Source organism: Myxine glutinosa, chromosome 10 (genome assembly GCF_964187855.1).
Source record: "Myxine glutinosa chromosome 10, kmMyxGlut1.1, whole genome shotgun sequence".
Taxonomy (NCBI): domain Eukaryota; kingdom Metazoa; phylum Chordata; class Myxini; order Myxiniformes; family Myxinidae; genus Myxine; species Myxine glutinosa.
In genome coordinates, this window is record NC_136270.1 from 100244426 (window position 1) to 100257499 (window position 13074).

Genomic DNA, 13074 nt, shown 5'->3' on the forward strand with positions numbered 1-13074 from the left:
ACAAGTAGTTACCGAGCTATGTCCAAAAAACGATTCAACCAATCAGAGAGCAGCGAGTTATCACATGTGCCGAACGTGGCGAACAGACTCTGCCTCGGACGGCACATTTGAGAGCGTATTCATTTATTTCACGTTGGCAAACTATGTTGCCGCTATGTTGGCGTTAAACTATGTTTTAAAACTAATTAAAACTAATTTGCGATTCTTTCGCTTTCCTGCGCGTTTGTGCACGCTATGGCGATTTCTTTACCAAACTCCGCAAGCCGTTTGCTTTGGACCAAACCATTTCATGTAAATAGAGGGGGGGGATTGTCACCGTACTCGCAAGCCGTTCGCTTTGGACCAAACCATTTCATGTAAATAGAGGGGGGGGATTGTCACCGTACTCGCAAGCCGTTCGCTTTGGACCAAACCATTTCATGTAAATAGAGGGGGGGGGGGGGATTGTCACCGTACTCGCAAGCCGTTCGCTTTGGCTTTGCGAATGGACCAAACCATTTCATGTAAATAGAGGGGGGGGGGGATATAATTTTAGATATATATATAGTACGGGCACGCCCTAGTGGATTATAAATTCAGATACTGTCACAAGTGCATGCAAAACTCACAGTTACCGACCTGGTTTCGCCCTTGTTGGGGCTTCATCAGGGCAATGCAGTGAGCCTTCCATACACTTGTAACTCTGAAAACCTTTCGGTTTTTATATCAGTCACTATGCGACCTTCATATCATCAGTGGGGAACCGCCAGCAAGGTGTCCAGAACTGCATCCAGGTCGACTCCATATGATGAGTGGATACCAGAGATAACGTTACCGTGTGGCAGGCGGTGCTTATCGCTCCCAACAAGGTGCAGCAGCAGCTGTATGGGTCACCTTGCTGGCGGTTCCCCACTGATGGTATGAAGGTCGCATAGTGACTGATATATATATATATATATGATATATATATATGATGTATATATATATATATATATATATATATATATGATGTATATATATATATACTGTATATATATATATATATATATATATATATATATATATATATATATATATATATATATATATACATATATATATATATATTGATGTGTATATATATATATATATATATATATATATATATATATAGATAGATAGATAGATAGATAGATTGTTGCGGATCACGGGTTTGTCGACGTACTAAGGGGGTTTATGACCCCGTTCCCCCTCGAACTCCGGGTCCACAGACCGCCAACCGCGAATAAACTCGTGATCGATGGATTGCTAAGCAACTCCAATCGCCAATCTCCCAGCCACGCGCCGAAGAGTTTGCTGGTCAATGAATCCCAAATACCTTCAAGGCACGCGGCCGAAGAAATGGGGATCGGACCCTCACTTCCACACACCTTATGGCGTGCCGAGCGGTTTGCACTGTGTGGAAAGCAGTGTTATCTGATGTGATTTATGGGCTTGATTTAAGCCAAATTCGGTCTCGGATTATGCTAGGCCAATGGAGAAAAGATGATCCGACCAGGTTTGAAAGAAACAACTCAATATACACTATTTTATTTACAAGGCAATAGAAAGAGACGAAGATGCAGCCTTATCAATTTCTTACCTATATTATCCCAACAGGCGCACACACACACACACACACACACACACACACACACACACACACACACACACACACACACACACACACACACACACACACACACACACACACACACACACACACACACACACACACACACACACACACACACACACACACACGATGACACACGGGTTGATTCCTGTACCGGGAAGCGTGTCGACGCCGCCTTGGCTCCGTCAGCTCCTGCGCAACCCATGGCCGTCAGGGACGCGCAACTTGCCGGTTCAGCGCCCGAACGACGAACTTCAGCACAGATAGGACGAACTTCAGCGCAGGTTGGGCAGCCAGCTCCAAGATGAGTCGCGGGAGGGGTCAACGCTTGCAGGTCAGCCGGATCAGAGAGAGAGAAATGCGATGGGCGGGGGTTTATATCAGACCAAAAAAGCTTCCAGAATGTTCCACAGCCTCCCATTTGCTGAGGTTGGTCACGTGAGCCATTCAGCCCTGCCTCCTTCCAGGAATGTTTTTATTCCTCCTTCCCTCTCATTCGGGGAGGTTTTACAACCCACCATTGGTGGCCTGCCGGTGATGTGCACGACCCATCATTGGTCGCTTGCTGGTGACGTGGGCTTCGACCTGATTGGTCGCCCGCTGGTCACATGGCCTGTTCTTTCAGCCACGCCTCCCAGCACATCATTGGAATTCCTGCCTAACTCAACGCATGTTAACGTGGATAACTAAACATTGGGAAGGGACCTAATCTTTACATTTAATAAGAAATAACTAACTATTGCAGGCTACATGTTGTCATGCAATTAACTGGAGGGGGTTTGCCTTTATGGCCAAAACCGCAACAATAATATATGTCCAGTCTAATTATCCCAAGGTTACATGAGAGTTTAGCGCCAGAATCCTCTAATGGAGACAATGCATGATCGGAAGGGCGATGTGGATATTAAGGTAGTCGTGTTTGAGTCATTTTATACCATCTTTTGAATGATTGGGTGCAGATGGCATGATGTCCTTTCCCTGACCATAAAAATGGAAGACTGTTTCACACCTGAACCACCTTTAGAGGCCATTTTTTCCCGCAGAGCAGGGGTTGGCAGGGGTTGTTTTACACCTGTGAGACACAATTGGGAACGGACGCAGCACGTGATCAGACTGTTTCTGATCTCATGTAACCTAGTGGGGCCCGGATTTCGCGGGAACAGCCATTTGAAATGGAGAAGAAGGTTTGACTGCCTCGTCCTCCCCAATGTCCTCTCCCTCCACCTGCAGTCCCGCCACGTTGCACCGAGCACGAGCTCATCACTGCAGGTTTATTGTGCGGAACGTATTGCCTCGTATTGAAGCAAATATTACTCACTTGCTGCATTGGGACGGAGCTTTCGTTTGGCGAGATTTCAATAACGAACACAAATTGTACGCACGCGACAGACGTCCCTCTCCCATGGGTGGAAGGTCATACAGGGGTAAATCACGTGCCCCACAAAGATCCGCAGGTGATGTCATTTAGAGCTCCTGCTCTTTCTACACCAATGAACTTATATCTTGTGGTGGAGGGATTTCATTATAATGACCCACGATACACATCATGTACATGGATGACTCCTCCAGTATTTTCAGTTTTATCGAAGCTGGGAAGGCAATGGCCACCACGCCATCTAATTTCGTTAAATTTGCATATGTTCATTTAATTCGCTCGTCATTAAAACAAGTCAAAGGTCATTTGCATGAATCTCACTGGCCTATTCCTGTGAAGGGATTGTGGACCCCGCGCTCACCAAATTGACTTTGCTACAGGTATGCACACTCACCTGGAAGCTGTCTAGCCTGGCCTCAAATCCTGGTCCAGGTATAAATTTCTCTCCAGGTGTTTCGCATGAAGACCGATACATCGATATATGTGTGCCCTCCCTCGGATGGATGGTAAACTGGGTGTCCCATCTGCCAGAATTAGTTGGCCGACATTGAAGACACCACCGTGTCCAAACCAAATTGATCAGGCAGCTAACACTGAGTCACGTGTCACATGTTAGATGTTATTAGTGGCAGTCCCTAAGGTAGGGATGATCATGCGGCAGCTAGCACTGTTCACATGTTACAGTGGCAGTCCCAAAAATGTGGGTGACCACGTGGCTTGTGGCAGCTAGCTCTGGATCACATGTTAGATGTTATTAGTGGCAGTCCCTAAGGTAGGGATGATCATGCGGCAGCTAGCACTGTTCACATGTTACAGTGGCAGTCCCAAAAGTGTGGGTGACCACGTGGCTTGTGGCAGCTAGCTCTGGATCACATACTCACATGTTATCAGTGGCAGGCCCAAAAGTGGTGGTGACCATGCGGCAGGTAGCACTGGGGTCACATGTTCCCAGTGGTAGTCCCAAAGGGAGGATGGGAGATAATTGGGGCCATTAAGGTATTAGTAAGTGTATATAAAATTATATATTATTACCTGTATACCAACAACATGAAGGAATCCTGATAGAAGAATATATTGATAAAATTGACAAGTCTGGCTTTGATCCACCTCCCAATGCACCATCTCTCCTTCCAGCAGTGGTGGCATGTTCTGGAGAGGTGTAAAAGCCCCCCAGGTACAGTGTACCTTCCAAGGTGATTTGCAAGGTGTTTCATTTGCAATTAAAAGGTGTTATGTCTTGCCATGCACGCTCGCTCGATTGGGTCATTCCCCGTCCAATTTTAGTGAAATACCATCCCCAGCTCACAGCTGCACTCATTTCGGCGTTTATTGTAATTTTAAGAGCTTAATGGTCATGTCTTTTTTTTTCTTCTTTTTTTTTTAAAGAAGTGTACCTACATAACTATTCTTATTATTACTATAAATCACGAGCTTCTACACATCAAAATAAACTTATCAAATCTTTAGAAGGACACTCATTGAAATCCTCCACGCAAAAATGAAAAATATTTGAACGCAGGTAAAGTTCAGCTATCTTTACTAAACACGTCAATAAACAAGAGGTTGCCTCAATCACAAAAAACAAAAACCATGAACATCACAAGGGGTGGTGCAACAAAAGTCACAGCACTGCAACACAGAGGCACGCACCTGAATACAGTCAAAACAAAATGATGCAGGAATGGACACAACACTCCTAACAGTCAAGGACAGAATGACAGCAGTCCTCAATATCGTGCGTGTCCTCCCTGAGCTGTGATGCAGGCTGAACACCTCCGACATATGCTCTGTACCAGGCGTCTGATGCGGTCCTGGGGAAGTCTGTCCCGCTCCTCCTGCAAGTCTTGAATGAGCATTTGCCGATTGACAGCCGTTGATCTCCTCAATGCAAGACGTCGACCAAGCTCATCCCATAAATGCTCAATTCGGATTGAGGTCAGGGGAATAAGGCATCCAAGGCATCACTTCAACACCCTGTTCCTGGTGGAAGTTGGTGGTCAGGCGAGCAGCATGGGGTCGAGCATTGTCCTGCTGGAAAACTGCGATGTCAGATGTCAGGATGAGCCTGGAGAAATGGCAGCAGATGAGGTCTCAAAACTTCATTGACACAACGCTGACTAGTGAGATTGCCTTCGATGATGACCAGAGGTGTCCTGAAACGGGTGGAAATGCCAGCCCATACCATCACACTGGGTCCTCCCCAACGGTTGATCTGGTGAATACAGCATGAAGCATTCCTTTCCCCACCTCTGCGCCATACCCGTTGATGCCCATCAGCAGCATGGAGACAAAATCTGGACTCATTGCTGAACAAGACTGTACTCCACTGTTGCTGTGTCCAGCGGCGATGCTGCGGACACAATCTCAGTCTGTCCATCGATGCACTGCGTTCGACACTTGACCTCTGCAAGGACGTCTTGCCACCAGGCCCCGACTTCTCAAGCGTCTCCGCACAGTAGCACATGCACACACACATGCACACATATACACACATATACGCATATACACATATGCATACACACACACACACACACGCACACACACACACACACTCACACACACACACACACACACACACACATACTCACACACACACACACACGCGCGCACACACACACGTCATGCACACACACATACTCACACACACACACACACACACACAAACACACATACTCACACACACACGCACACACACATACTCACACACACACACACACACACACACACATCATGCACACACACATACTAACACACACACATACTCACACACACACACACACACACGTCATGCACACACATACTCACACACACACACATACTCACACACACACACACACGCACACACACACGTCATGCACACACACATACTCATACACACACACACATGCACAAACACATGGACACATATACACACATACACACATATACGCATATACACATATATATATATACACACATACACAAACACATACACACAAACACATGAACACATATACACACATACACACATATACGCATATACACATATATATATATATATATACACACATACACAAACACATACACACAAACACATACACACATACACACGGGCAGGGGGGAGGGGGACACATACACACATACACTGATGCGGTTGTTGTAGCGACCTTTTGTCACTGCAGCTGTTTGCGTCGCACGGCGGAAACGATCACGAAGATGCTGCAGCACAATCCAGCGGTCTTGGTTTGGGGTGGTTACCCATGGTCTTCCTCTTCGTGGACCATCATTCACAGTTCCACTTTCACCGTAACGCCTGGCCAGGTTGAAAATTGCAGGCTGTGAGCAACCAAGACATTGGGCAATTGTTCGCCTGCTTACACCAGCCTCAACCATCCCAATTGCCCTTAAACGTTGTTCAGATGTCAGGCATGGCATCTGCATTTCCTTGTTGTTTTCCCTGTCAGAAGCCTCGAGAGTGACTATAGACAGCAGTAAATGAATATCTAACCACGAGAACTGAAGGATTTCATTATGAGGGTCATTATTTAAAGGGAAATATCCCCATACAGAACCACTCAAGCATGCCATTGTTGATCAACCAGGTGATTGAAGTGAAGTTCCCGTTACATAATCAGCCATTACAATTGAAGAAACGTGTTTGTAAAGCGGACCATTTCAAAAAATGAAAGTGATAAGTTTATTTTAATGTTCATTTATATATATATATATATATATATATATATATATATATATATATATATATATATATATATATATATATATGTATATATATATATATATATATATATATATATATATATATATATATATATATATATATATATATATACAGTGCATTCAGAAAGTATTCAGACCCCTTCACTTTTTTCACATTTTGATATGTTGCAGCCTTATGCTGAAATCGTTTAAATTCATTTTTTCCCTCATCAATCTACACTCAATACCCCATAATGACAAAGAGAAAACAGCATTTGAGAAAGTTTTGCAAATGTATTAAAAAGAAAAAACTGAAATATCACATTGACATAAGTATTCATACCCTTTGATATGACACTTGAAATTTAGCTGAGGTGCCTCCCATTTCTCTTGATCATCTTTGAGATGTTTCTACACTTTGATTGGAGTCCAGCTGTGGTAAATTCAATTGATTGACACAGAATCTTGTTTCTCACAGTCTGAGAGTCCTTTAGGTGCTTTTTTGCAAACTCCCGCGGGCTTTCATGTGTCTTTCACTGAGGAGAGACTTCCGTCTGGACACTCTGCCGTAAAGCCCAGATCGGTGGAGTGTTGTAGTGATGGTTGTCCTTCTGGAAGTTTCTCCCATCTCCACACAGGATCTCTGGAGCTCAGCCAGTGACCATCGGGTTCTTGGTCACCTTTCTTACTGTTACGTGCTCCTCCCCAAACCCCGGTCACGATGTACCTCCGAGCCCCGAGAGGAGTCACGGCAGAAATATGTGTTATTCTGTGTGTCAAAGATCAATGGTGAAACCACACCAATTGTTACCAACAAACAAGTATTGTATTAAGATCACACAAGAATAACAGCACAATAACAATATTAATCAATTGTACAACCAATATATCATTCCTATGATGGTACCATCAGTTTCGTACAATATAACTCACTGTGCTCCAAGTGAGCGAAAATAACATTCCCAATGTCTCTGTCCCAGCTTCAAACCAAAGTCGATCCACGCTCCAGTGATCGTCAGAACGATGTTGTATCGAGACCAGAATCCCGCTCGGTTGACAGTCACACTGCCAAAGATGGGCAAAGGTGTCCTCAAGAGGCGACTGGGAAATCACACCTTTGGGTATGGACGTTCAATGGCTCCCAATCGGTGAACCGCAATTTCCCACTCAAAATCCACGTTACACACACACACCAGGTTAATGGCTGGATGCGTTGAAATGGTTGAAGCGAGGTGAAAAACCTGGAGCAATTCGAAATCAGGCACGAGGCAAAATGGCCAATGGTCCGTTCTCGAGACGTAACGGCACTCCAATGATTCTCTTCGGAATCAACCGCAAAACCTGTCACGCAGGTTTATCTGTCACAGCGATAACAACTCTGTCACAGGAATCCCTTTCCCAGGAAACTCCAAAGTTCGCTAGTGACCCCCGTTCGCCAGCGTTTGCTCCAGACCTCCAAGCAGCTCGGCTCCTTCTCCGACCTCACTTGCTCCGCCTCTTCTTCCTCCTTTTCTTTTCCTCGTCCGGTTCCCGATCCGGTTTCCGGTTTCTTTTAAAACACTAACTTATTTTTACCTTTTGAAAACAGCTATCTCCAATTCACTTAAACGATAACAATAATAGTACAACAACACAACACAACAGGCATTTTAAGGCCATTTTCCCTGCAAGCGCGGGGGTTAGCCCTGCGGTCCCCATGACAATCTTCTCCAAATTGTCATGGTTCTATTTTTGAGGCAATGTTTTTATGGCCGGATGCCCTTCCTGACGCCAATCCTTTGAGTCGCCTCTTACGACACGCAGGGATACGGTGTACCTATTCTAAACCGGGGTACACACTGGTCAAATAACAAATAACACACCGATAACAATAATAGTACATGCAACCAAAAATGTTTAAGTAGTGTAATAATGTTGCTTCTGGGACACCTCCGTTTAACATGGGAAATCCCTATCTAATGTCATTTACCCCCTTGTCTTTTTCAAAAATCATAAACACCTCTATTTCTCCCACCCTCATCTTTATGAACCTTTTGTCTGTAGTACCTATCCTTAATGTTGTTCATTAGACCACTCAAACACTACAAATATTTGTTTTCTCTTATAGACCTATCATCCTTCTTCTACATATCATCTGGCAGATTAATCTTTGACCCACTCAAACATTGACCCATTCACTTCCATATTAATTCTTTCCCTCCCTCATTGCCCCTAAAGACCTCTATTTCTCTCACCCTGTTCTTTACGAACCTTCTAACCTTTTGACATGTTATCCTTATTCATTAGACCACTTAAACACCTGTGATCCTTCTGACCTTATGAACCTTTTAACCTTTTACTCTTAATATCATCTGGTGAATATAACCCACTCAAACAACGACCCTACAAATATTTGTTTATGCGTGGGAAATAATTTAATTCTCCTACAACTCTCTTCACCATCTAATATATTAACAAAAAATATGTTTGAGTTTGGTTCTTTATTAAGATATTTTAACTGAGCTAAGATAAAATGGTAAACCTCCCTCAATGTTCTTATTTGAGCGCCTCCAGTGCCACACACTTTTTGGTAGGCTCTGCCCACCTTTTGTTAAGCTCCGTCCACTTTTTGGAAAAACCCCGCCCACTTTTTGGTAAGCCACGCCCACCTTTTACTAAGCCCCGCCCACTTTTTGTTAAGCCACGCCCACTTTTTGCTATGCCCCGCCCCTTTTGCTAAGCTCCGCCCACTTTTGCTAAGTCCCACCCACTTTATAAACTCTTCAGCATTGTATCATTTCCAGGTAATACATAACATCATTTTCAGGGAATTTCCATCACATCATTTCCAGTTAAGACACGCCCAGGGAATTTCCACAGGAAATGACACACACCCAGCCCTTCTTATAAAAGGCACCGACCACACAGGCTTTTTCAAACACGCTTTCTGCTTCACTTGAGAATGGACTCCTATGCCGAAATGGAATGGGATAACTTTGCTATTCCTTGGAGTCCTACTACCTGTGTAGAACTCAACCTTCAGATTGATGAACTGGACTCGAACCTCTTATCAATGGAGGTAAGTTTGTTTATTTATTTATTTATTTATTTAATTTTTTTTTTTTTTTTTTTTTTTTAGATGAGACTCATGTAAGAGTTAACAAAGTTAATTTTAATATTCATAGAGCTTGATTTATACAAATAAAAATATTGTATTAAATTAATACATTGTTATTTTCTTTCACAGGAAATTGTATCTGAGATACGAAATGAAAATTCTGCTTTTAACACAACTTGGGATGAAGTTATTTTTTTGTTTGAAGACATTTTGAACAACCAAGACCCCCAGAACGAGTTCTACCTTGATGACCCAGCCAAAGAGTTATACCTTGGAGATCCACAAAATCCTGAAAAAGAGTTTTACCATGATGATACTTGTTGTGAGTTATCAAAACAAAACCCACTGAACAAGTTCTACCTTGATGAGCCAGAATACAAGTCATACATTGGAGACCCACAAATTTCTGAAAATTGGGAAAGGGGAGTTCTCCCTGATGGTCCGCAGTTATACTATGTGAGACACATCATAGAAACCCTAAAAAATTGTGAAATGGGAATTCTCCCTGATGGTCCGCAGTTATACTATGTGAGACACATCATAGAAACCCTAAAAAATTGGGCAAGGAGAGTTCTCCCTGATGGTCCGCAGTTATACTATGTGAGACACATCATAGAAACCCTAAAAAATTGGGAAACGGGAATTCTCCCTGATGGTCCGCAGTTATACTATGTGAGACACATCATAGAAACCCTAAAAAATTGGGCAAGGAGAGTTCTCCCTGATGGTCCGCAGTTATACTATGTGAGACACATCATAGAAACCCTAAAAAATTGGGAAAGGGAAGTTTTCCCTGATGGTCCGCAGTTATACTATGTGAGACTTATCACGGAAACCCCAAATATTTCTGAAAATTGTGGTTCTACCTTGGGGACTTGGAAAGATGGTTATATTTTTGGAGACTCGGAATGGGGGTTTTGTTTTGATGACTCGGAATGTGATACCTATCTTGGAGGCTCAACAGGAATGTGGTTATACCTTGGGAACTTGGAAAGTTGGTTTTATTTTGGAGACTCTACCTGTGGGGTCCATCTTGGAGACTCTTTGGATTCTAAAGCAATGAACAATGTTCTTTGTTTAATGACGCTTGATTTAAGCAATATCAAGAAAGTTCGAGGAAGAAAATGCTGGAAAATTCTTTCTTCCCATTTCTACTTCTTCAAACTTGAAAGCCTTGAAAGACAGAATTGGAAGAAGAGGAAAAAAAAAAAAAATGAAATACATATTTTTAAAAAAGAAGAAAAAAAAGATTATGTTAGGGTTTGGGTGGGATTTTGAATGTGAGGGTTAGGGATGGGGTTGGGTTAGGGATGGGGTTGGGTTAGGGTTGGGATTTTGAATGTGAGGGTTAGGGTTGGGGTTGGGTTAGGGATGGGGTTGGGTTCGGGTTGGGATTTTGAATGTGAGGGTTGGGGTTGGGTTAGGGATGGGATTGGGTTAGGGTTGGGATTTTGAATGTGAGGGTTAGGGATGGGTTGGGGTTGGGTTAGGGATGGGGTTGGGTTAGGGTTGGGATTTTGAATGTGAGGGTTAGGGATGGGGTTGGGTTAGGGATGGGGTTGGGTTAGGGATGGGGTTGGGTTAGGGATGGGGTTGGGTTAGGGATTGGGTTGGGTTAGGGATGGGGTTGGGTTGGGAATGGGTTGGGTTAGGGATGGGGTTGGGTTAGGGATGGGTTTGGGTTAGGGATGGGTTTGGGTTAGGGATGGGGTTGGGTTAGGGTTTGTATATTATTATGACTCACTCACACATACACAAAAGTTAAGCCCCAACTGGAAAGTTGAGGGATTCTGTGTTTGGGGTTCACAGATTTAAAAACGTATCCCCATTATACACACACAAAAGTTAAGCCCCAACTGAAAAGTTGTGGGATTCTGTGTTTGGGGTTCACAGATTTAAAAACGTATCCCCATTATACACACACAAAAGTTAAGCCCCAACTAAAAAGTTGTGGGATTCTGTGTTTGGGGTTCACAGATTTAAAAACGTATCCCCATTACATTTTATTTATTTATTTATTATTTTCAAGGGTATTATCTGCTTACTTGTGTTTTTTGTAATTCTTGCGATTAAAATGAACCCAAGATTTCTTCTCCATTTAAATCATATAATTTGTAGGTCCAAGGGACTGTATCCATTACATCAATGATTTTAAATAATTCACGAGTCCATTTTTGTGTATAACCTTTCTCAAAATGACTTTTCCATTTGTATATTCTTACAATATCACCAACTTTAAACTTGGGCTTTCTCAAATTAATCTCCTTTTCATATTCTAATTTTGTAAATGTTTCTGATGGTTTTGATTTTGTTGATGAATGAACTGTATTATTGTAATTATCTACAATATCCTGAATTAAATACACCCATTTTTGAGAACCGAGTTGTGTGAATTTTTTATATAATTTCTCTTTTAAAGTACGATTAAAACGCTCAATAACAACTGCCTTTCCTTCATTAAAGGTGCTGTATAATTTAATACCCTTCCCCTTAAGAAATTTCATGAATATTTTGTTATAGAACTCTGTTCCCTCATCAGTCCATAACTTCTTTGGTTTCCTTTTATCCCGATCAAATATTAGCTTAAAGGCTAACATTAAAGTATCACCCCTTTTATTTTTTAAAGGGACAACCCAGGCAAATCTACTCCTCAAATCAATAACGGTTAAAGCATACCTGTATCCCCTGTCATTATTCAATTCAATTAAATCAGCGGACCATATGTGGTCGGTGTATTTAGAATAAACCTTCCTTCTTTTAAACTTTGTGATTATAGGTTTGTGTAATTCTTCAGCCAAAAGCTCCTCAGTCTTGATGACATCATTAGAGCCTAATAGTTTTTTGAGGAATAACCAAGACCAAGTTTCAATTTAGCATTTATCAAATTTCTCACAATAAACCTATCAACTTTCTCTCTCAACGTTGGATTTTGTATCAAAGACAAATTATACAACATTTCGCTGTCGGCTTTATGTTTTTCAGTCAACGTAGTGGTTTTCCCATAAGCAATATCATGCTTCATACACACTTCGTCAACCCTATTTGTAGGTTTAGACCAAGGTTTAGGATTGTCAGCCTCATCTAATCTTTTATCCAAGTTTGTTCCTGGACCACAGAAAGAATACCCTGGAAGGTGTAATTCCCCTGGAATTCCAGTTGTTGTAAATTTACTTCCTGACAGAAACTTTTGTATGTCTCCTCCTCTTTTAGGAGAGATGAATTGGCACTTTTTAGAGCCACATACTTGACATATTCCTTTTTGATAAACTCTAT

At 42.5% G+C, this 13074-nt stretch overlaps 1 protein-coding gene across 1 annotated transcript; it reads left to right on the top strand.

The window, feature by feature from the left end:
• The first annotated feature begins 9702 nt into the window (after positions 1–9702).
• On the top strand, positions 9703–11080 carry LOC144894079 (uncharacterized). The gene is made up of 2 exons (XM_078785938.1): positions 9703–9762; positions 9931–11080. Exons 1-2 carry the CDS (start codon positions 9757–9759, stop codon positions 11077–11079), a joined length of 1155 nt encoding a protein of 384 aa, XP_078642064.1. The 5' UTR covers positions 9703–9756; the 3' UTR covers position 11080.
• Positions 11081–13074: the final 1994 nt, after the last annotated feature.